At 39.6% G+C, this 25,769-nt stretch overlaps 3 protein-coding genes across 3 annotated transcripts; all 3 read left to right on the top strand.

Annotated features, from left to right (window-relative positions):
• Window positions 1-3,240: 3,240 nt before the first annotated feature.
• On the top strand, window positions 3,241-8,507 carry rgs18 (regulator of G protein signaling 18; the record flags this gene model as incomplete). Its single annotated transcript, XM_083928727.1, has 5 exons — window positions 3,241-3,362; window positions 3,881-3,985; window positions 4,189-4,250; window positions 4,779-4,945; window positions 6,460-8,507. The coding sequence occupies 5 exons, from the start codon at window positions 3,241-3,243 to the stop codon at window positions 6,712-6,714; spliced, it is 711 nt and encodes a 236-aa protein (XP_083784853.1). The 3' UTR covers window positions 6,715-8,507.
• A 4,950-nt stretch (window positions 8,508-13,457) lies between these two features.
• On the top strand, window positions 13,458-14,394 carry LOC310957283 (regulator of G-protein signaling 21-like; the record flags this gene model as incomplete). Its single annotated transcript, XM_083927780.1, has 4 exons — window positions 13,458-13,490; window positions 13,712-13,796; window positions 13,873-14,039; window positions 14,218-14,394. The coding sequence occupies 4 exons, from the start codon at window positions 13,458-13,460 to the stop codon at window positions 14,392-14,394; spliced, it is 462 nt and encodes a 153-aa protein (XP_083783906.1).
• Window positions 14,395-20,919: 6,525 nt separating this feature from the next.
• On the top strand, window positions 20,920-22,531 carry LOC310957282 (regulator of G-protein signaling 13-like). The gene is made up of 5 exons (XM_083927779.1): window positions 20,920-21,050; window positions 21,166-21,225; window positions 21,305-21,366; window positions 21,461-21,627; window positions 21,732-22,531. Exons 1-5 carry the CDS (start codon window positions 20,980-20,982, stop codon window positions 21,915-21,917), a joined length of 546 nt encoding a protein of 181 aa, XP_083783905.1. The 5' UTR covers window positions 20,920-20,979; the 3' UTR covers window positions 21,918-22,531.
• Window positions 22,532-25,769: the final 3,238 nt, after the last annotated feature.

Genomic DNA, 25,769 nt, shown 5'->3' with positions numbered 1-25,769 from the left:
TCTCTCTCTCAAAAAAAATTGCTTTATGGGGTGCTGCAGTTTGGCTTCCCTGCCAGACCCATGCCTAGATCATATTCATCCTCATACCTAAACATAATAAACCATTTTTAACCTGTTACAAAGACTCATCCCACCAAACACTACACTTCTACCCATTTGAATAGCGCGTTTTTATTTCCAACATTAACATACATTTCCTCCGATAAAGATGTTTTCATCATTCAGTGAATGAATGAGCAGATACCAGCATTTTGATATCAAAAATGGGTCGATGACAATAATGCTATTAAATAGAATTGTCCTATGTGGCAAATTATGAACAGAAATAGAAGTTCTTCAGTCGTTCTTCCTGGTTTGACATACTTTACCCTCTCGGGAAAGATCAAGGCCTTATCGATGCCCAGCCTTACCGCTCCTGTCCCATTTTTAGATGAAAGCAATCCCACTGAGGCATATTGTTCATTTGGCATTTGAATGCATGCACTAATAGAATATTGCAAGTTATGTAAATTTTGTAGAAATTTCCAACTTTAACTTAGTTTTTATGTTTGTAGCTTTCTCTGTGTGCGTTTGTGTGTATCTCGCTGGTTCCATGAAGTCTGCAATATTTTCAATTTATTTATTTTTCTTGTCTGACTGTGTTTTCAATTACAAAATGTGCAGACATGGCCAGGCGGGCGAGTCCTACGTGATAGTTTCAGACAGGAAGTACCAACATCCCTGCTTCCCCCTTCTCTCATGTCAGCAGTTTCAACAACATCACTTCCCCTTTCACTAAGCAACATCCAAAACACACTCATAAAGATATATTTGCATATCATCAGTACATACAGTACGTATAGATGTACAGTTGTGTTTAGTGATGACATTATACGGGAACAATAAGAAGACAGTTATTCAATGCGGGGTATAAATGTAACCAATGCACCTTAATTTCCTATTAGTGTGGGCCTGTTTTGTTCAGACAATATTTAATGCTTAGTTCAGTGACTCTGTCAGACAAACTGAGCTTAATTGCATTCAGACAAACCGTCACTTCTCTGGCAATAAACGCAGAAGCACAGTCTCTGTTTTTCCTTCAGTCTTTGCTAACAACGTGATCAGATGCATGGAGAACCACAAGACTTAGTGCTTGTAGTTACATAATTAAAATTGTAAATGGGAATATTATTTCAAAATACAAAACAATCCTAATCTTTTGTCCCCAGCTGGCGGGCTCAGTGTGTGTATTGATTTTGCTGGTTTTCTCATCTGGTATGTTGACAAGAAGCAAATACATACAGCTAAGCTAAATGACCACTATTTAATTTGGTTTCAGTGATTCAGCAGTCCACTGTTTTCCTAGAGGGAAAAGGATACGGCAGTTTCAGTTTATCGGGCCACTGGGTGGTAGCTGCACACGTGCCTTTGCAGTACAGAATTTGTCTCTTTTAATCAATGGCCGTTGATGTTAATGTGAGGATACAGCTTTAATATTGCCTGAAGTTACAAGGGTGTATGACAACTAAAGAGAATCATTACCTGGCTGTACTTGTACAACTTTGACCGCTGGGTCAACTTGGAGACTCTCACACTAAATTTAACCACTTTTCAGACCTTCTCATTGAATTTATTTCTAAAAAGTGACACATTCAGCAACTTATTTAGACCATCAGGGAAAAAGCAAGAAATAAATTGTAACTCATTCATTCACATGCTTGCCTGTCAGAGGAATCACAGTCCATGGTTTCTCTGTCAGCAACACAAGGTCTCCCCCATGTATAGTATAGGCTGTCAGCTGACTGTAACCGACACAACCATTAAGGTTCAAATGACACACAATGAAGCGGCTTTTGGAGCTTGTGTTAGCTACTTTCATTGGAAAACAGTTGGCAACACTGGCTAGCTGCTACCTTGTAATCTATGCTCTAACTGTGTGTGCAGATCATGTCTGTGTTGTGAATGTGTGACAGCTCAGAACTTACCACCATTTTCATTCAGACCCCTAGCTGTCTCATTTTTTCTTGTCTATATAGTATATGAGTTTATGAAGTCTCTTCTTTACATTTACTTTATGTGCTATTGCGCTGCTTCGAAAATATGCGTACAAATCATTTGACAACACCTCTGCCACTTCTACTTTGTGGCTGTGCACCTTTGGTAAGAGTCTTTGTGATATGATGACACATCCATACTTGGAAGAATGTGACAAAACCCCATAGTCTTTAGTCTTTAAGAGGGGGGCAGGGTCAATTGACTAGCTTTTGGAGCCAACCTCAAGTGGCCATTTGAGGAACTGCAATTTTTGATACCAGCTTCTTGTTTCAGCTATGGAGGTTGCCACTTGAGTATAACATGCGTTTGGATTCGTTTTACAATTACAAATGCGTCCACGGATATGTTCATTTGTTTGTTTCTTAAACTCAGATTTAAGGTGGGCATGGAGAAAACAGCCTGGTACAACGTAGTATCAAACTAAAAACATGTTTTCTTCTTTAAATATTTTAAACAAGGACTGTTCATTATCATTGTCAGAACTACAAGAAACCTGGTCATGGCCAACTGGTATCTTTAAAGACAATCTCTCCCTAAAGGAGGCATCACTTCATCTCGTTCTGCCCCAGAACGCACATATTCCCAGTTGCTGTCCACTGTGTCTCAGTGAGTTTGTCTTTTTCCATTAAGGCTTTGATGTTCTGGAAAGAGAAAAACTCAGACTCTGTGCAGACACATTTTTATTGTTCATGCAAGTCATTCTTTCCATCTCGACAGTGTTTGTCCTTTCTGGTGGTGTGAGTGGAATCGCAGAATAAGCCTTATCGCTCTTATAATGCCCAGGATCTCTGCAGCAATGAGTGTATCAACAGAATCTGCAAAAAAAATCTGACAACACAAGTTGGTTTTATGTTACCTGGGCAATCAGGTCATAATCACTTCAGTACAATGTCTTACCGTATGATTTTAAGACATTACCTCAAGCAAAAAAACAAACAAAAAAAATGCATGAATGAGCATAGCCAGCTGTCTTTTTCAAATTTCTTAGTAAACAGTTGACAGGATGTCGAACCCAGGGGGTTTCTGTATCACTGATGGAGCTGTTAGCAGTAAGTGGTTAAGCCATTACAGGAAGTAGAGCAAAATGTATGGGAAACGAAATGCACAGAGGGTTTATAAAAGATGAGGTGGTTCATCGAATGATGGGTTAAAACATTTTCAAAGAGCTATTTGTGGCCTGCAGCTTCGCACACCAGACAGAACAGCATGGAGACACTTCTTTTTCTATTTCCTCAATTCAACTACATGGCCACAAAGGAGGAAGCATATTTCAAAATGCTTGGTCCAGAAGACTTGCAGGCACCAAAGATGAAGGACGATAGTACCAGGTTGGTGTGTAAAATTCGGTTGATTTTAAATGTTTCATTAATTTGGGGTTCCTTTCATTGTATGCTTTCATACGTTTTAAAGTTAACTAAAGTCAGAAAGATGAGTAGCATATATTTTATCATGAGATGAGATTAAGCAACCATTTCCCTCTGTTTCCGTCTTATTTTACTCAAAAGCACTATAATACTGCTTAAAAGCCACATAATGTTTCTATATCATACAGTACCTTTGAAAGCCACTACAGCTGACACCATGTAAGGCTGTGAGACTTTTGAAACCTGTCCTCCAAAGCCAGTCTCTGTTGCCTTTTTGTTAAAACATGCGTGAGAGCGAGACTTCTCTTGCAATTTGTATTGGACCACAAAGAAGTTGTGTAATTTATAGCATGTCTTGTAAGCCACTTTAGAAATGTGTCTGTGAGGAGTAATTTTCTGATAAGTTGCTGATTTGGTGAACAGAGCCACAGTTTCACACACAGACAGTTTGTGGAACTTGATATATTTCTCTCTGTTTGCAGACAGAAAGACAAGGAGAGGAAGAGCAGACTAAGCCTTTTTCTCACCAAGTCAGGCTCTCATGAAAACGTCAGTCCCCATAAAAAGACAAATACAACATCCAGCAAGTGAGGCAAAATCCCTAAATTTCACATATGCACAATGTTTTGTCTGACAAGTATTATTCATTTTAACCTTGCTTTCCAGCACCCTCCATGACTCATTGCACGCTTATAGAAACATGACATCTAGATGTGTCAAGAGAAGCCAAAACATTTCTTGCTGCATCGTTAGGGAAGAGCTGACCGTATCTCTGATTTCTTTCTTGCAGCATCTCACCAGAGGCAGCTTTGCGATGGAGCGACTCCTTTGAAGAACTGCTGAAGCACTCAGGTCAGATTAATGCCCCAAACTTCTCAAGAATGTTGGGTCGAATCGACGTCCAAAAAACTTTCTTCTCCCGTCAAACCATTTGAACTGTAACCTGTTAAGAAGTGCTAGAGGCAATAAATAGTTAAAAGAGACAGTAGTGAGAGTTTCACTACATCTTTTAATGTGTGTTAGCACAGATGGTAATACAGAAACTGTTCAACTTCCTCATAGGCACAGAAGTTGCATTTTATTGCCGCATTGAAACACTGTAAAAAGCACTGTATGTGCTCATTTGGGATTGGCTTCTACTATGATGACAATAATACTGTCTAAGTATATTTAAGATGTTATAGCTTTCCATATAATGTAATTGTTTGCACAATAGGGCCATTCCAGCGACTTTGGGATGAGAAAGTTTCCAAGTCTATGCTCAAATGTGAGCTTTGTTTACCCAACAGGCTCATACGATTCTTTTTTTTTAACAGTATTCCACCTTAGTATTGTGTCCCTCTATCCAACACTGTCTTTGTCTCTGTTTCTCTACATCAGATGGGGTGGAAAGCTTCTCTCAGTTCCTTAGGACAGAGTTCAGCGAGGAAAATATTGAGTTCTGGTTGGCCTGTGAAGAATACAAGGCCATTGATTCTGAGACAAAGCTGCTGTCCAGAGCCAAATATATTTATACAATTTATATCGAATCTGAGGCCCCTAAAGAGGTATGTCATGTCATGTTTATTCGTCATGAACTGCACACATGTATAATTCACACAAATAATGAGCTATACAGTGGAGCTGTAACTGTCTAAATAACCCCGATGGTTTAGCATTTTCTTTGGCTTTCTTGTTGTGCTGTCGTAGGTTTCAAATATTAATGTCAAAAATAACAGTAGGTGAATTCATAAGCCCCGCAAAGTCTAGAGCCTGCAGCATGTTGACCTTTGTGAACAATCGTTAGGAGCAGCAGCTAAGATCATGCATCTAATGCATGCACCACGTCAAAGCAGGTTGGGTTATTTGTGTGTGAGAAAGTCACAGTCAAAGGTTTCCATTCCCTTTGCAAAGATGAGGCGACCACCAACCGATATGCTTACGTGGCCTGCAGCAGATCTGACCGTTAAGAGTTTGCTGTTTGGTTTGAGGTTTTGACATTCCTCTGCAGAACTGGAGAGAGCATCACCCACACACTTTCCGTCTAAGATGAATGTCTGTGTAAATAAGGGGCATGCTCTGCTAACATGAAAGCGTGTACCAGCTTAAGTGATTTGCAAAGATCCAAATATGAATATTTTGAGTGAGCTGTGTCGGTGGTGATTTTTATTGCTGTGTAAGAAGATTCAACACTTTTAGTCTTTTAAAGAAAAACTCCATAATTGAAATATGATTCACAGCCAATAACTCCTTTAACTAGCATTGTCCAAATGAGTTTTTGAAGTTGTACACAAAAGCAGGCACCAGATAATTAACACCCATATCTGTGGTGACATCCAGGGAGCTGATGTGTGTCAGTGACTGCTTGTGTAAGTTTACACTCTTCTCGCCATAGTAATTATCGTGGGATCAAACAAGGAAAGTGGTGCCAAAGGTGCGCAGTGAGGAAGGTTGCGCGTGGTGGATGGGTCAAACAAACATAGGACGTTCACCCAGAAGACCGGTGTTTGTGTCCAGTGTGAGACCAAAGTCAACTTTTACTTATTTTAAAGCTATCTGACTGAGATTTTAAGCCAATCTATGAGTTTTTCCTAAACCTAACAAACTATTGTTGTTGCCTAAACCTAACCAAGTATGCTAGTTCCATCTTACAATGTTTTTAACGTGTTCAAAACTGTGACAGTTTCACGTTTAATAGAGCGGTCATATATGACATCATGGAGCAATTGCAATGACCTAGTCCACATGGGTGGCTGTGGCTCAGAGGAAGAGCGGGTTGTCTTTCATTCGAAAGATTGGCAGTTTCATCCCCCGGCTCCTCCGGTCTGTATGTTGAAGTGTCCTGAATTGCTCCCTGTGCAGTGTGTGAATTTTTAGATTAGATGGTATGTAGATCCACTACCATCAGTGTGAATGGATGAATGTGACAAGTAGTGTGAAAGCAAGTCCATTTACCATTCAAGAGTGTGGACATGCTGATCATGCTGGTGTTTCTTTAGAAAAGATTTCATGAATGTAGTTGATATGCCATGTCATTATGCTGCAAGATCTTTCATCATGTTCTAATTTTCCTTTCACTCAGGTCAACATTGACTACAACACCAAGCTAGCCATTCAGAAGGTCATAGCACAGCCCACAAAGAGCAGTTTTGAAGCAGCCCAGATGAAAGTCTACAGCCTGATGAAAAAGGACTCCTACCCCAGGTTCCTCCACTCTGACCTTTATCTGCGTCTCACCAGGAGGAAAGGCCCGGGAGCCACCATGTTTCGCAGAAGGTCACGCTCCTGTGTGTTCAACGACAGGGGCGAGGCCACAACTGAACCTTCAGCCTGGTAACATCGCAGGCATAGTGGCTCACTCTGTAAAAGGGATTATTGTATACGAGATAATCCGTGATTAGCGGTGCAATTGTTGAAACATTATTTGTGGTGCAGATTAACAGGTTAACGTCTGCAGTTTGTTTTTTAGAACCACAAGTGGATTATTTGACTTAAATTGTTCCATGGCACCTTGCCAATGATTAACAATTTAAATAAATAATTTGACATTTAGGAAATTATGCTTATTTACTTTCTTGCAAAGAGTTAGATGAGAAGATTGATGCCACTCACAAGCCTGTAGGGTAAATATGTAGTTATGGCCAACTGGTTATCTTAATTTAGCATAAAGACTGGAAAGAGTGGAAGAGTCCTGTGATAACAAAATTCACCTACCATCTAGCCTGGCATCACCAGACTAATTTGCAAATGGTTGCTGAGGTATATAAAGGCAATTTAACATCCGCTTCCAGTGATAATGTAAATTTGAAAGTGCAACTTTGGTGAACTTTCACCGGCAAAGTAGCAGCCTCAACCAAGAGCAAAGCAGTGTGGTTAGTAGACCCCACTTGGCTGTCATTGGCTGTCATTTCCAAGTTAGCCAACGAGGCGATTGTTGCTGTGTCTATCCAGCCGTTATCACCTCGGCAGGCGATGGTCACTCACTCGTGTGTGATCGTGCCCATAGTCTGGATTCTCTCAGGACGTATGTGCCAGAGCAAATGAGACACAATTATTCTGGTTTTCAGGCTACCTGTCAACACTTCTAAACATCACTAATTTGCATGTTTTTTGTGTTTCTCTTTGTTTAATCTGTGCAAAAATCCTCCAGCGTGCAATGTGCTGGACTTTTTCTTGCCGAGACAAAGTAATTTCCAGGAGTCTTCGCTTGTTGCATCAAAGTGACAACAACACTCAAGGAAGTTTAGCAAGCTGTTTATCCTCATTTTAGGTCTTTATGTTAAACTAAGCTAACTGGCTGCTGATGATGGGTGATACCATATAAACATGAGAGTGGCATCCATCTTTTCATCTCAGCAGGAAAGTAAATAAGCACACCCAAGATGTCGAACTATAAGTACTAAAACTCCAAAACAGCTGACACTGTTAGCCTTTCAGCTATAAGAATATATTTAGAATTTTTATGAGACCACTATGTTAGAGCCATGTGGTTATCTGAAAATAATGCATACCCTCTGGCCAATCAGAACTGAGTATCCCTGTGGCCATGATATAAAACCAGAGTATTCACATTGCTCTTGTGGAACAATTCATCCATTCTCTTTCTCAGAGGAGCTGCACTGCATGTGGATTGAACCTGTTGATTATTTTTCCTCAAATCTTGTAAAACTTGAATGACAGCAGGAGATAGAATCTCAGCTGAAGTGCCTCCATGCTACTGACAGTATCCAGCCAGCCGTACAGGCAGCCACACTGAGGCCACTCTTCTGACTTCAGACACATTACACTTCAATTGCTCTGTCTTCCAACGCAGTCATAGCACCTTATACAACCTTTTAATACAGTTGATATGGCATATGAGCTAATTTGATCACATCTCATTAGAATGGATTCGTGATTTTAACCCTTGCACTATCCAACCCCCTCCAGGCTAACTAAAGCCTGCAACCACTGCAAAGCACTGAAACTTTTTAATGAGGGATATATTATATCTCTCATTTCTATTACAAATTAAAATGCATCCAATTTTCACACAGAAAATGCATATATCTATTTGAATACTAATATGACATTATATTAATTATCATTATGCTACCATCAAATATAATTTATGTATTACGATCATATGTTGCCTTGCTGTTGTAAAATGTACATACTAAACTCAAATAAACACTTTCTTATTAAAGCCGTTTTAATGAGGTCTTCTGTGCCATTAATAAGTTAGAATGACCGAATCTAAATGTGACAAATGGAGACATTATGTGTGCATATTACACACGTGAGAAAATTGTGATCATGTATAGCTCCCTATTCCAAATTGCTGAAACATTAATAGACCTTTTCAACTCCCACCACTCCGGCACAGAATTATTCATGTTACTGTATATGTATGCACAAGCTATATGTCTAACAAAGACAAGTACATATTAATTGGAAACTGTCAGTGATCCCACTGGGTTCACCCTCAAACTCTTGAGCACGTATGTAGAAAAAATCCAGTACATGTGCACAGCGTAAAGCTATACACACACTCATACATACACACATGCTGGTTTATCTCATTAACACAGATGCCAGGGTTTAGTAGCCTTGAGAGGGATAGAGTTCATTTCATCCCAAATTACTATCATTTTTACAAAAAAATGCATTGAATACAGTTCACGTTAATTATGCATCCATGTAGACAGCAGCGCTGCAGTTCCTGCTGTCCTCTCACACTAGAGAAGAGAGGGAACACGTTATGATTTGTTAACAAAGGTAGAAGCTCAAGTGGCCTGCCAAATTCATCACAGCTTAAGATTAGTTGCCCGCTATGAATTCCTTTGGCAGATTTTGTTTCTTTCCGATTGGTATTTAAATTTAGAACTCAGTCTGAACTAAAAGCCTCGGAAATCATCCCTAAGTTAAAGATGTATTGTAGAACCGCTGGAGGGAAACAAAGGAGTAAGAAAGCAGTTTGCCTGGAGATATGAGGCTTGTAAAACAAGATGAATACCGGTCTAAGAGGAGTTTAAAACAGAAAGGTGCATTTTAAGGTGTCCAATGATGTTTTACACAGATGTTCTCAAACAAATAGGGTCTATTTTTAAAAAAGATTCCTCATTCCTCCATCTATGCCAAAGTTTGTCAGTAGTTTTGCCCCCTTGGGCTCTATAGCCAAACTTTTACACCACAGGTTCCCATTTTCAGAACATCTTAAGCTTTTATCTAACTCTGCGTTAGCCAAATTTAGCAACAGATTTGCTGACTCCCAGGCTCAGATATTGAGCTGGGAAATTTCCCCCTCATAAATCTGTTTGCACTTGATGCTTTTGGCCTGCAAAGATATTGACAAACCTGAGTAAAACTTCAGAGGAACTGCAAACAGAAGGCTGTGTTCAGTTGATGAAAGTCTCAAGGTGAGAAATTGGGCGGATTATGAGACAATGGGCCCCCGGGCACAGACATGCAAAAGGCCCCACCACCACAGACACACAGACTTTATAGTTGTTTAGCCTCTTCTTGTTGTTGTTTTACAGCATGTCTCTTTATAATGGTTTCGCATCTGTGGTTTTGTGTCTCTTTGTGGTCATTTTGCATCTCTTTGTAGTTGCTTTATGTTTTTTGTAGACATTTTGGGTCTCTTTGTGATTGTTTTGGCCCTTTTCATAGTCATTCTGAGCCTTTCCGTGGTCGCTTTGCAGCTGTTTTGTATCTCTTTGTAGGAGTTTTGTGTCTCTTTCTAGTCGTTTCATGTTTCTTTATGGTCATTGTGCATCTCTTAATGGTTGGTACATGTCTCTTTGAGTGAAATTTTGCAGGTGAAGGCCAGGCCGCTGACACTTATGGCCCCTAGTCTTGAGCCCTGTAGGCCCCTTCAGTAATCCATCCATGGGTGAGATATACCTTCCATTGTAAACACCTTGGCCCACTTCAACTGAAGTGTCTGGACTATATTTAAAGACACACTTTAATGTGGGAAAACCAGATACAGTTGACTGCCTGTAGATAACTTCCCTTAATTCAAAATTAACTAATAGTTGCCAGGTGTCTCTTAAGAATCTTAAGGCAAAATATGATTCAAACCATTTCTGTGAGGAAGACGCTACTGCTCGTCAGCTGCATTAGGCCGATAGTGCACATGCTGAAAAATATCATTATTAATCATTATTAGATGCTTGGCCTTGAGTTTTTCCTTTTTTTTTTTTTTTTTTTATCTAGCTTGATATTCAGGGTCGTCAGAAATTGGATAAAATGTACTGCTGAAAGGGTGAACAGCAGTAAAAAGGAAAAGAAGGTCACTTCAGGATTCCTGCTGCTCACTGTTTTCACATTACAAGTTTAGAGAAAATCAAAGGCGTGCTTACTGGTTTACTTTCAGGGGTTGAAAACCTAATTTAAATAGGTTTTTCAGTTACATCCGTGCCACCAACCCACACCCTGCAGGAGAAGGGTCGAAACCCCCTTGATCGAATGAACGAACAGGAACAACAGTGAGGAGAAACACACAAATAAAATGCTGTCAATTACTGACAAAAGGTGGACACATGATGCAACTGTAAAACAGAGATAGGGGACCTGGAGAGGACTAGAGTGCCACCCTGTGTATGGTGAAAGAAATGCAACCTGTTAAGGAATGCATTGTCGTGTCACCAGTGAGACTCAGCCCATTTCATTGTAGATCACTGAAAGAAAACAAAGCAATGGTCTTTTACAAAATGAGTCTTTTCAGGGTTATATGGAGTCCCATTTTGTCCTTGGATGATACCACCTTGACCGCTCCGAATAACTTTGGATTTTGAAGAAAATGAAAGGCTAAATCACAACGAGACAAAACATCTTGGAGACTCTGCAGTGACTGCACAAAGGCGACACTCCCCAGTACAGACGATGCCTTTTTTGAAAAACAAATTCCCGGACCTGGTGCGTTTACACACATGCAAATAGCGGCAGCCTGGGTGTTTTCCATCACCTGTTTTGATTTCCATTATCGGTTTGTTTGGGCCCATCGCATCTTCACCAGTGGTCAAGAAGGTCAGGCCAGGTTAAAACGCTCTGGATACCAATGATGACATACAAGGCTGCATTAAAACACCACGGGCCCCAGGGCTATTTCTTTTCCAAGGCCCCAATCACGACTCAACTATTGCCCCGCCCAACCTGCATAAACATCAGGCACACTTCATTTGAATACAATAATGCATAAACAATCACTCATGACTGCAGTGTAATTTTATGACTGTTGCCGCACCAAATACAAGTCATATCAGCATATAGCAAGTCCTTTGGCTTATAATAAGGTCAAGTGCCATAAAATCTACCTTATATGGCCATAATAAAAGGGAGCATTAATATAAAAAAAACGTATTCAACTCTGTCAAGTGAAGCCTGTGTGCATCCTTCTGCACAAACGAATCAACCAATAACAAGCACAAGTATTAAAGTTTGTTCTTACAAAATCTTCCTTCTGGTTTTCCACAAGTCCACCCCGCACACACAACGCCAGGCATTTTTAGTCTTGTTAGCGACATGGCTCTATGAATGACAATGTTCCCCTGTCTGTCAGTTGGACGATAAGTCTACCACTTTGGTCCAGACTGAAATATCTCAACTATGAAAGTTTGTACATACATTTATGTTCCCCAGAGAGAGAATCCCAGTGACTTTGACTTTTGCTACTCCAGGGTGACATTTTTGTTATTTTTTGACGTCTTGACAAACATTGAATGGGTAGGCATGCAATTTTGTACAGCTATCCCAACCTGTTGTCAAATCAACTCATCACATATGGACACTTTGTGAGACTTTTGGCATCACTTGTCAATGCACTGGGTAGCCCCACGCGTCAAACTGTGACATTTACTTTGGTTGCTGTTTTAAACTAGGGGAAGACATGGTTAATATTGTGATTTTTCTTTTTTTTTTAAAAACACTTGGGGTGAGGAAAAGATCATTGGTGAGGTTAAAATAAGTACGGTTGTAAGGGTATTTGACACCCTGGGAATGAGTGCTGGATATTCATGAGTCCCAGAGGATGTAATGACTATAGCGATCCTCTGACTTTTCCCGTAGTGCCACCTACCGTTAATTTGTTTTTTAAAAACCTGGAATGGATTGCCACAAAATTTTGTACTTGGCGTTTCCCTGACTTTTCCTCAAGCACCACCGTGAGGTTCACGTTTATGATTTTCAGTGAAACATCTTGTAACTACCGGATGGATTGCTATGAAATTTGGTATATTCATTCACGTCCCCTCACAGGGTAAAATTATAACAGCCTTGGTCATCCCGTAATGTTTTATCCATCCCATCATCACTTTTCTGTATCCCAGAACGTGCAAAGTTTCTGTACAAATCAAAACTTTTCCGAGTCAAGCGTTAATGATCGTAATGACACACTTTGTTAAATCAATGCTTGTTTATGCTTTTGTCGCCTTGATGAAAAAGGAACAGCAGATATGCAAATGGCAGGATGACGAGAGTTTTTCTTAATAGTGAATTTGTTTATGGCTATTTGTTTATGGTCAGGATCTTTCCCCAGAGCTTCCTGACCATTCCTCATTGCTTTAGTTAAATCGTATTCTGAATTTGACATGAAATACTCCACCTTAGCAGGCACTCATGCAACCATATTCCTGATTACAATCATAAATATGTAGTGCTTACCCATGAATGAAAACTAAGGTATTCTGTGATCTAGAATCTATTGGTTTATACATGTATCATCCTAATCTGCCACCCTCATATTGTCACATCCACCTAAATGATGACCACTGTTCTGTGCAATCAGTTTAAATCACAGCTGAGCTCTCTCCTCCTCAATCTGCGAGAGACGTGTAAAGATGCCTCATCTCTCCCAACAACAACACTTTGCATATAGATTTCCATATATTCCATTCATGTTGGGTGGGGGTCATTTAGATTTGTTCAGTCACTTGTCTCCCTTGTTTCCAAACAATCACAACCCCATCTACAGTCTGGCAGGATCTTATCTCTGTCTCCCTTCATAGCGGACGAGGAGATGGCGATAAAGTGAGTTACTGCATATTTGATTATTGGGCCTTTTTCAGCATTTTCAGCAGGCAACAGCTTACAGCAACCATGTGGAAAATACCAAGGAGGTTTTCTCTCACTGTAAGTCTCACTTTGCATTGCGCCTTTATTTCTGAAGGGGCTTGTAGTGCTGTGACATCGCTGTCAGGTGCTCAATACATTGAATTGTTTACAAATCATTTTGAAAATTAATACTTACTATAAATACTTAAGTTGACATGCCAGGGTGGTTTTGCCAGTGGTATGTGCTTTGGAGTTCACAGATAACTGGGCTAGTGATAGCTCTTGATGCTCTTTTCAAGGGTAGATTGTGTTGCTTTCCAAAGGATCCACTGGAGGATGTTGAGACTTGGGGTGAGTCTGTGGACAAAGTCCTCAGTTGTAAAGGTGAGAGTCTCTTCTGATTGTGCATATATTTTATTGTATACATTGCTACCTGCTTACCGTCATCTGTGATTCCCAGCCGGACAGATAGCTTTCCGTGAATTCCTGAAGTCCGAGTACAGCGAGGAGAACATACTGTTTTGGCTCGCTTGTGAGGAGTATAAAAAAACCAAGACACCACCTGAGATGATTTCCTCTGCCAACAGGATCTATTCAGAGTTTGTCCAAACAGAAGCGCCCAGACAGGTAATTTATTATAACTTGAATTCAGCAGGTGAAATAATGACTGCTACAAAGCTGTGTATTTGTGTGTTTTACGCTGGTAAACTTCAGAAATGTACTAAAAGTGAGTTGTTTCCCCATAGTGAATGGTGATAAAAGAACCTGCTGTAAGATGTCCCTGAGCAATATTGTTTGATTCCAGATCAACATAGACTGTGGTACCAGAGAAAACATAACAAAGAACATCTCCCAGCCTTCCCTGACTTCGTTTGATACGGCACAGAAGCTCATCTACTCTCTGATGGCCAGGGATTGCTACCCGCGCTTCCTAAAATCTGACATCTATCAGGGACTCCTGAGGAGAACTGATTCAAGGTGACTGTTTTAAAACTGACAGCCTCTCAGACAGAGGCTCGCAAAATCTTCTCTCCAACTCTGATCTGCTGTAGCACTCTTTGATTTCAGTGTGGATAACAGGTTTACGCCATACAATCCAGATCCCAAGTGTAGCAGAAATAGCTTTTCTCAACCTGTGTGAATCAGTAGACAGTGACAGCTCAAAAGAATTTATGGCTTGTATTATACTTTATCTCTTTAATTATGTTAAGGTAAAAAAAAGGAAAAAAATCTTTAAAGAGACTGTGCACATAATTCTTCTATGATTATCTATTTTCTATCCTCCTCCCGTGACGTTAATGATAAAAATATGTCCTTTATTGTAAAGTATTATCGACACTTTATCTAATTGATTATACAAATATAAATCCTTATATCATCTAAGAAATTCAACTTTCACATGCAAATAAATATGTCAGTTTATTCTTAAACATCTGTCTCAGATTTTGTGTTTTCTTGTCCTGGTTTCTGAAATATTGTCAAAACAAAAACTAAATATATTCATGGTTGAATGACATACATTATTTGGGTGTGGTGCTTTTGAATGTGATGCAAATCACCTGTTGTTGTTGACTATACATTTTATTACGGTCAGTGGCCCAAAAATACACCAGATGGCAACAGAGTCAGTAAACAAGAAGACGCAACTAAAAAAAGAAGAAAAAGGAAAGGAAACACACACACACACACACACACACACACACACACACTTCCTCCCCCTCTTTGTGTGGTGTATTTTTGCAATGTCTCAGCTGCAGTTGGAAAAAGTTTGAACACTGAGGAAGAACTGAGTGAATCAACTATGTCTGAAATTAAATGTGCCAGACACACAGGGGGTGGCGTTTCAGTGGGAGTTCATTCATCATGAAAAAGTATCTGAGAGGATTCACATCAAAACTTTGAATGTGATGGGAAAATCCTCTCTAACTAAGCTCATTGTCCTTTACGTAAATCTTCCATCAAAGGAAGATTAATGTAGGTTGTGTCATGCAGAGTTTTAGATAGAATTAGTCTCTTTTTTATTCTGTTCACTTTCCCTTTTCTTTTTTTGCTCTGTCATGGTAGCTAGGACATGGTTGATTTTACACGTTTATGTAATCGTCTATGTAAAAAGTATGCAAATACAAAATAGAGCACAACAACGCAGGGTTCACACTTTTGGACATCATGTTCAGAGCAACAAAACAGAATTAACTCAGCATATAGAGCTAAATAATGTTAAACCTTAAATTATACAGTTCCTTTTTACCTTTTGCATGTTTAACATGTTTATTGTGTGATGGGGTTTTGTGTGTTTGGAAAGTGGAAGTAGGAACAGCGGGGTTTCTCCATGTGACTGCGGGGAGTTAGACAAACATTTTGTTATTTTTTCTTGTTGGTGGCATTAAACAAAGGAGGGATATATTTTAAGAGGTCACGTACAACATACTGTGTGTTGTGCAGACAGCTCACCACAACTTCCTGTACTATAGATTAGACTACTGCACTCACCTCTTTGTGCTTTGTGGGAGAAGGGTTAACTTCGTTGCGTACTGTAAAAAGAGTGGGGTTAACAAACCTAATTCAATCTGCACTCGTTATGAAGCAATGTGTCGCAAAAAGTACTGCTTGCAGGAAGTGAAGACATACAAATGGCAGTAACTGAGCATAGTTATATTTCTCAGAGTGAGAGCAGTTGATGGAGGAAACTCAGACGGATGCTGCAACTGATAAAGAAAAAAATGTCAGTTTTAGCAAGCCAACAACGGCTGCCTTCTGACAAAACATTTCATATAGAGCAAACTAGCATGAACAGCAGGTATAATTGAGGTCATGTCACCTCATTTATCAAGCTTGCTGCTTGTTAACCAGACAAGCATAATTACATTTCTTAGCTTCACTAAGATGTGTTGATACAAAGGTAATACTCTTTTTTTCAAGAATCCATTCCATTTTTTTTTTTTTACAAAGGGCATGTTCTCTACAGTTCCTTCAAAATATGTATTGTTGTTCACATTGAAGTGTTGCCATCGTTTCACAACCTTTAGACAAGCTTGAGATAATATAAACATCATGCCTGCATCTTTTGTTGCCAAAGTTACATTATACAGTAGGTGTTGTAATAGTCATGCAGCTGTAAATGCAGACTGATTGAAAAATGAGAGGAAGATAATGCAACACAATGGCAAACTGAGGCACAAAAGCAGGATGATATTGAAATATAATAATAATAATAATAATAATAATAATCAGGATAAAGTAGAGTTATAGGTTATAAAAGGTTAAAAAGTTATAGGTTATAAAAGGTTAAGTTGTTATTAAAAAATAACAAATTGCAGGCTATCCTGTAGAAATACATTTTCTGAAGAAATTTCAACTTCTGTCCAAATGAAAATGCAAAAACACAACTGAAAGAAAAGTAAAGAACATGCCAAACAAACAGGTGTTAATATAATCCAAACCCTTGATTCATGTTGGCCAAGCAGAAGCCTGGTTGGAGGGTTACCTGGCAACAACAGTGCACCAATTGCTCTGTAGCACATTTCGAAAACCTCTTTTCCTAAAGAGTAACTGTAAATTTATGTATGTACAAATGAATGTCAAAAGTATTTTAGCAGTTAGAACCTGCACAATTTTGAACATATCTGCCATTTCATGAAATGTCAAACCACTTAGAGCGATGGGCAGCCATTGTACAGTGAAATGTCTCGACAACTGTTGGACAGATTGCCACAAAATAACATGCTGATATTAACATCTATAGCTCTGTGCTACTTACAAAGTAAAAGCTTCAAATTGATCCTAAGACTTGCAGGAAACTATTGAAGGGATGAAACAGTTAGGATAATCTTGACCCATTTTTCGGGCGGCTAAAAAGAAAACCGTCAACAACTGAACTGAGCAACTGTGGAGCATTTTACTGTTGAGAGGAGATAATTACACTAAATTAGTCCTCATGAGATGTAAGGAAAGCATGCATGAAAGTTTTCTTTGCAGGGACGAACACTCCTCTTTGAAATTTTCAAAGGCTGAAAGAAGCAGGTCTGCCAACTGTTTTGATCCTGCTCTTTGGCCAAGGATGCTGTTACAGTCTATAGAGCATTGACACAGCTGGGTAACGAACTGGACCACGTTGGCTGTTGGCTGGAGTTCAAACATTCTGCATCATGTACGAGGATCAGGAACTTACATGTTATATGACACTTAGTTAGATAAACGTGGTTTCCATTGCTTTATTGTATTTTTTAAATTAATAACAGAGGGTTCCAGTGTTAGAAATGTGAGGAGGAATTTCCCCTGCAACTAAGAAGCTTTTGAGGAACTCATTAAGTTTCCACTGCAGGATCCAGGAACTAAAGTAAGTTGTGGGGACATTTTATCCCCCTGCTTGGAACTTTCAGGGTGGGTTTTGCAGGGATGACCATCGCTGACAGTATCAGTATAAGTATCAATTTAGGACCATTTTAGGATGAGAGGAGATTATTTCTCTGTCTGATAACATTAAAGTAAAGTTTTGCTGAGGGCTTCCCGACTCTTTCAAAAAATGTCAGAGAGAAAAGGAACAATATCATGTAATGGCACTAAACTGTAGGCTGTGGAGACCAGTGTGTTGAGCTCTGGCGAGCGAGGAGAGTATAAAGAAAGGCACTATTATTTCTGATTGTTCCACTGCGGTTACGTTCTAAAGCACATATAAATAGCCTTCAAACACTCAACAGATGAGTTGTCGTGGAGACAGGCACTCTTAGTTTTTTCATTTCTCTCCGCTGTATGTAATTCATCACATTCAACATGCAGCAGTAGATACTGTGCAGCATGTCATGGCCGTGAAACAAAGCCAAAGATTTGGGTTTTTTTTAAACAGATTTTTTAGCACTGCAGAGTGTGTTTACACCTGCGACCACCATCAGCCCTCATCCCATGCCATGTTGCTTTTTCATAGGTCTAATTTGCTTAATCGTCACGGGTCTTAAGGCCCCTATTGAAATGCAGAAAACAAAGTTGTGACAGAACTTTAGAGTTCCTGGAAAATGTAGTCCCGGGACAAAAATTACCAGGAATTTCTTGATGGAATGTTTTATCATCAAGATGTGCATGGAGCAAGTTCCCATATTTGTTTTTGATAAATGCAGATAATTAAGGACAGGTTTAGTACCATGACAAGTTCTAAAACCACACTGAAGTTGTTGTTTTTTTAAAATACTTTTCACCTAATGACCAAAACAGCAACATTTCCTCCTAAAAAGTTCTGTGTCGTATTTCTTACACTGTGCTGAAGTAGCAGAAAGGAAATGAACTAGATATTTAGAAACCCAAGAAAGAAAAGGATGAATGATGCACTTTTTAAAAACTCTAGGGGAATGTCCAGGTAGCAATTGAAAGCCTCTGTTTTGTCATAACTTCCTGTCTATATTACAGGAAGTGAATAAAACAGTATTCAGTGGCATAGCTCACAATACTGAGGCCGAATTGAGGTGACGTTAGTGGTTTCACTCAATGATGTTGACAAACTGGTTCGATCTAGATCTTAGATTTGAGATAAAAACAATTTCCTGATTTTACGTCAGAGCTCTAAGTCACAGATATCTTACACTGTCATCCTTGCTTGCAGCCGGAGATATGTAATAACAACCTTTCGGTACATAGATCTTCATCAGGTTTATTAACTGACTGCAAGTGAAGGGGACAGTGTGTGTGGGGGTCTTTCGTTATGTATTGTTGACCCGTGGTCTTCTCTACACACACCTCTACAGGTGAGCAAAAGTTCTGTTCTTTGACCTAGATGACACAGAGATTGCATTATACTTTCTGTGTCTATCTCACTCCTGTCTAAAATGGAAATGCTGGGGCGGCTGTCACATACCACATAACCACAGTGTCCCTGGTTTGGGTCCGACGTGCGACTTGTGTTTCATATCATCCCCCTCTCTGTATCCCCCCATGTTTCCAATTTGCCTCCACTGTCAAAGATCAAGTAATGGCAATAAGCTACAAAATGCAACCAAAGTAATTCTTAAAGTGATGTAACAAGTCATTATCAGAAAGAGAAGGCTCAAATTGATCCAGCGCAAGATTCAACTTTACTGCAGAGTGGCACTAAATGTTTGAAGCTATGTTTCTGTCTGAGGTAAAACTAGACAGGCCCCAAATATAGGGCTGTCAGATCAGCATCAAGAAAAAGAGACACCTGGCTGAGTCGCGCCATCAATCTCTCTAGTATCCAGCCAAGTCTCTACAAAAAGACATCACACATCCTGCTGGAAACTGTCAAACTGCGCTGCCACCGCGTGGAGCACCTTGGCGGGCCGAAGAGTGCATCAGTGCAGTTGCCACATTTGGTCTGAAAGGCCCAATAACCAGTGCCCATCTCTTCTACCTTTACCTCTGTGTCTATTCTGATGTTTACATTTGAGAAACCAGTCAGGTGAGCAGAGTCGACAGGAGACTGACTGAGTTCACTTACCCACCCTCACAAGCATCATCACGCCATCCACAAAAAGCACAACCATGAATAATGAATGATTAGATTAGATTAGATCAGATTAGGTGATGGGCAGGTAGCCTCTGCCATCAGTGTTTGAAACTCTGTGTGAATGGTTAATGGTGAATGTGAGTGCTCAGAAGACTAGAAAGGCCTATATAAGTACAAGTCTATTTACTATTTACATATTTAGCAGCAGAGTTGACAACATGTAACTTTTGCTGGACAAATAAATGCTAAAACACAGCGTAACAGTAGCAAGAGTCAGTAATTTCCATTATAGAGCAGTATGCTAAAGTTAAGGACCAGTTCACCGTTTTGACAATGTGCTTTGTCACTTACTGTATGTTAGTTAGATATTAACTTAATCTACATTAATGTTATTTTGGGAAATACATATTCACTTTCTTGTAGAGAGTTAGATTAGAATAGTTGCTGGCTGACGGATTTTTAATTACTTTTTATCACACTCTTTCCAGTGTTCATCTTAAGCTAACTGGCTGCTGGCTGTAGCTTTATATTTAGCATACAGACATGAGAGTCTGTGTCTGTCTATCTTTTCATCTAACCCCTGGTAAGAATTCAAATAAGCATATTTGCCAATATAAAAGATGTTGATCTATTGCTTTAGGTAAGTTAACTAGCTAACATTAAGCAACCAAAAGCTAGTGTTACTAGGTTGAGTGAGGCTGTAGCAGAGAAACTCCTTAAAAGTTACCTCTCATTTGTAAAGGTAAGATGGTTTCCAAAGCTTGATACAGTGGCATTGGTTTTCAGGACTGGAATAGAGACTAAAACATTTGCCTATCTGCTGCTGAATTTTCCACTGCCTCATTTGCATCCCCAGACTTGAAAAAAAAAACAAGTAATGATTTAGGTCCAAGTACAGTACACACAGACTAGATGCAGCCTGCGCGAGTTTGCGTCATCCCCAACTTCCTCTTTCTCTGTGGTTAGTTCAGCATGATGTTATGACGCTACGCGCCAACCTCATTTCAGACATAAAAGTTGAGTCTACGCGGACCCATAAAACACACACACCAGTCGCAGATCTCACAACTCTCTAAGAGCAGCACAATACGCAGCCACGTACAAAGCATTGTTGCCATGCCAAGTCTCGTTGCATCACCACCAAGGGACCTGCAGCACCTCAACATGGACAATGATAACAAGAAGAGGTAAACATTTTTTCAGAACTGAAGCATCTATGGTTATTTGATTGATCATCGACCTTTTAGTATTTAAGAACATGTCAGTAAACTAAGACTTGTTGGTTGGTGTTTGGTTAACCAGGGGAGGAAACCTGAAGTCTCGACTGCACTGTAGATCGTCACAAGCTGCTAACACTGAGGGGTAAGTGAAGAAAACATCTCCACTGGAAACTAAACTAAACTTTTTTACACATGTGAGTAACAGTGCGCCCGTTTTATAGGCTTTGTTTCGAAGAGATGTCCGAGTGGTCACACTCACTAGAGAGACTTCTATCATCCAAATGTAAGTAAATCAATACGTAGTCCTATTCAAGTTTTATAGTCAGTATCCTTCATCAACGCTGGCTAACTGCTCTTATTTCTGTTTTTCTGTTTAGATGGCATGAAGATATTCCAGGCTTTCTTGAAGTCAGAGTTCAGTGATGAAAACATTGAGTTCTGGCTGGTGTGTGAGGACTATAAGAAGATCAAGTCTTCCTTTAGGATGTCCTCCAGGGCCAAAAAGATCTTCAAACGCTACGTTCAAGCTGAGGCTCCGAGAGAGGTAAGCACAAAGCAGTTTATAATAAAGAAGGATTTAAAGTTATTTTCACAATACGTACCACCCCTGTTGCCACTTTTTTATCATTATTTCTCCTCTGCTTCCAGATTAACATTGATCACAAGAGCAGAGAGCTGATCAGGCGGAACATGAAGACGCCTACCACAGTGTGCTTCGATGATGCCCAGAGGATCGTCTACGGGTTAATGGAGCGGGACTCTTACCCACGTTTCCTTAGGTCTGACATCTATCAGGCTCTAGTGGACTCCACATCAGAATCGGTGAAGATGTAAAGAAAACAGATGCCAGAGACATTGTGTTTGTAGAAACTGAACTGCGAAGCTGCGCCCTTTGCTGGATAACCTGAGAGAAGCTGTGGTGTGTGTTCGCTTGTTCTGGGAACACTGGCGGTGACTCTTTAACACCAAAGCCACCAAAAGCATTTTATTTCAACACATCCATGCCTTCCTTGTGAGTTGGAGAGAGGGGTTGGCCACATGGTGTGTTACAGGGGAGAAGTCAGCTCCGTCGTTAAAAAAAAAAAAGAAGATGATAAGAGTTTGTCAACAACTAGCTAGCACAATGGAAAAGGGATTCAATCTTACTTTAGCAGATGCTGTGACAGCCGCTGTAAAGCAAAGGACTTCCCAGAGATGCCACGATTACTGTATGTTGTGAAAATGTTAGGGACTTTTCTTTTCGCCAGGAAGTGTATGTGGTGCAACAACCTCCACCCAAGATGCAAGTGCATGAGCTGATACCTACATTTGCACACCATCTGAAGTTTATTGTTATCTCACTAAAGCAATAGATAAATAGATGCTTTCTTAGATTTTTCTTTGCACATTGTTATGCATTTAATATTTTTACATTCTGACGTCAGCATTGCCACACGGAATATGTTACAATTCTAATGTATTGTAATAAGCTATATATTGTGTTGTATTCCATGGTTTGTGAAAACGTCATATGAATGTGAATATTAAGGTGGACTTGTACATATTTAATAAAATATATATATATTTGCTTTAAAATCTGCATAAAACGTAGTATGCCACAATGACTAGAGTCTGTTCTTATCAGAAAAACAGACAGACAGAAACAAGGTTCCCAGGAGGCTTTAGATACACATCACCTTAAAGCTGAAAGTAACTTTTTGTGTCGATTTGCTGATACTGTCACTATATCCTGTCAGCACCATGAGACAGAAGATCTGTAAAAAAAAGTCATGCATCTTCTGTTCCTGTCTGCTACCAGAGCCCTCTCTGTTTCCACCGCGCCTGAAGAAAAACAACCAGTGAGAGCCGAGCAGTCTAAGACGCAGTGTCAGTGACTGCTCTGAACTCCAATCAGACTGTGAAACTAGGGAACATTTATCAAATATGATTCAATATTCCGTTTGTGTATTGCCTTTTTCTCGCATTAAGTGCCAAAAACATACTTTAGCGAATTGTTTAGCTGTAAAATGAGTTTTTGATCGAGTCAAGCCGAAACCAGCCGGCCGTACAAGCGTTATCATTTTACAGCTACACGGTTCACTGAAATATTTTTCTGAAAATCATAACGTTGCAACAACAAAAAATAATTACAGCAGTCGGGTTGCCAGGTTGGTTGCCAAGTTTGTCAAGCGATCAGCCTGTGCCATGTCAAGTGATGACTCATACAGGGTAATGACTAATTTGGACTAACCAATTCATTTTACAACAGTATTTAACGTTAATCAGTCTTCAACTGGAAGTCTTTCTCTGAGTGGTGTGTAATGGGTGGTACAATGTAAACAGAACGTGACAGAAAGTCATTGTCAAACCCGTCAAATATTAATTCAGACTAAATTAATTTTTTTATGGAAAAGCAATACTTTCATTCTTTACCCCTCAAAATTCCCCATGGGTGTAATATTTTTTTTTTTTAAATGTAGCTATAAAAAACAAGATTCTACATATTCAACCTTTAATGTAAGAAATAGGCAATACGGTAACAGAATCTTTAATTCATATTTGATCAGCGCTGCCTAGTTTCACAAGCAGTCACTGACACTGCGTCAGAGACTCACTGCTTCTCTCTTAGGGTACTTTGAGGTTACCACCAGAAACTAAAATAAAGTGCTGTGGGTTTAAACTGTGTCTGGCTTCACAACATGACACTGTGAAGTGGATCAGTGAGGTTAAACAACTAGGACCACAGTGAATAGGGCTGTCACATATGGTCATTGGCCTTTAATGCTTTTGAATGTGTTTCAAATTCTACAAGTTTGTTTCACTCTTCAGTCTTTCATTTATCAGGCTTCAAATTCTTCTGAATGGAGCAGAACATTTTAAAACTGAAACAGAAGAAAAAAACACGAAAAAGGAAGTTTATGCGTGTGAACTCATAACGTACCACTCTGTTAAAGGTTACAGAAATTAGAGGCTGCTCTACCACATCCTCTTTTCATCTCATTTGAACATCAAATGGCAGGTGAACATATATAAGTTATAATGCCTCTGAAAACCTTCAATGCTTTTAGAGAATAACAGACATCAAATTATCAGTAATACTGTAAATCCTGTCATTTCATGTTTACACCAAAGGGGCTTTCAGCAGGATGATTACATCCTTTTAATTCTTCACGTAGGTCGGTAGTTGTTGTCTCACGCTGATGCAGCTGAGGTGTTAAACTGACGCGCATGGGCCACTGCCTGATAGTCTTCATTTCCTTATTTGCAATGCTCTGTTTATTAGTTATGGTAGATTAGTAATATGAACATTGGAAGCTATAAAAGTCCAGAAAATTAGGTCACATGGGAGAGACAGGATGTTTGAGATACATATCTACAAATAACTTTATATGTAAATCTGTGGATATCCACCATCAGCTACAGATCCCACTCACTCTTTAACTGCCATGTGTGTCATGAGGCGGAAGTCATCCGTTTTGAACCACATGACTTGTGTAGTTGCCAACCATGTGATGTTGCTCAACCAGTTCAACAAAGGAGGTTTTGTTTCAGGTCTATTTTACAGGCAGGTAAAAAAAAATGTTCCACTGTGGAAGTTTCTGCCAGATAAAAAACCGCTTCAGTCAAACAAAGTAAAAAAAATACTAATAAATCCTGACTGTATTAGACGAATGAAAGTTCTGACCTGATGACAGGGCTAGATGAAAAGTAAAGAGGTTACAAGTTATTGCAAGTCATCCTGCAGGGGACACGAACCCAGAAAAATAGCTGTCGAAATATTTCATCAAAAGCAAAAACGAAAAGTTAGGGGATTCATCCTCTAAACTGAAAGCAGGACAGACTATAAAACACTTTAGTAGTGTTAAGTTAAATCAGATGTTAAGCTCACCAGAGTTCAGTAGTTTGACTTCATCGGTGAGCTCGCAGGTTTTACCAATACGTAAAATATGTCAAATACAGTATATTCAACAATGCATTAGTTGATAATGACAACTTTTTTTATTTGATGTGGTTATCCACATTGTAAAATTCAGTTTCAGGGTTAGAATGAGGTCTAAAAGCTATCAGATCTACCCCAACAAGCAGGAGAGGATGGTGGTGGTGTCTGCTGCCGTGGTCCTGCATGACGCTTCCTGCTACTACTACAATCTATAACCTTAGATGTGCTTGTTTCTACTATTCTGCTGTATTAACTGCCCTTACATATAAGTCATATTCACATTACTATAGATATTATTATAGTTACTGGAAGTGTGTCTGTCTCTCTGTCTATGTGTCTGTCTTTGTCTTTTCTCTCTCTCTCTCTCTCTCCTTTTCTTCCTCCCTAACAGTTGCAGACAGATGTTCGTCCTCCACAGATCTGGGTCTGTCTGACGTTCCTGTCTGTTATAGGGAAGGTTTTCGTTGCCACCGTACTCTACGGGGGAATTGTTGGGTCTATGTAAATCATAAATGAGTCATAGAGTGTGGTCTTTACCTACTCTGTAAAGTGTCCTCAGATAACCTTTGTTATGATTTGGCACTATCAATAAAATTGAATTGAATTGAATTGAAAGGATCCAGTCTGCCCGATTGCGAGAGAAGCCTAGAGCACACAGCGAAAGCCTACCTGACCATACATGTTCACATTCATTTTGGCATGTTAAACCCAGTGATACTTCCACCATGCTTCCCTGATGTATATGGCGAGTGAAAGCTTGTAAAACT

This window comes from Echiichthys vipera, assembly GCF_963691815.1.
Source record: "Echiichthys vipera genome assembly, chromosome: 15".
NCBI classification, from domain to species: Eukaryota; Metazoa; Chordata; class Actinopteri; order Perciformes; family Trachinidae; genus Echiichthys; species Echiichthys vipera.
This window is presented reverse-complemented; position numbering and strand designations above follow the sequence as displayed.

What these genes read in the sequence shown, in the direction of transcription:
- LOC310957282 (XM_083927779.1), top strand. Translation starts at nt 20,980, where the DNA reads ATGCCAAGTCTCGTTGCATCACCACCAAGGGACCTGCAGCACCTCAAC. An exon ending in CAAGCTGCTAACACTGAGGG is followed by an intron (nt 21,226 to 21,304) that starts GTAAGTGAAGAA and finishes CCCGTTTTATAG; the next exon opens with GCTTTGTTTCGAAGAGATGT. An exon ending in AAGCTGAGGCTCCGAGAGAG is followed by an intron (nt 21,628 to 21,731) that starts GTAAGCACAAAG and finishes CTCTGCTTCCAG; the next exon opens with ATTAACATTGATCACAAGAG.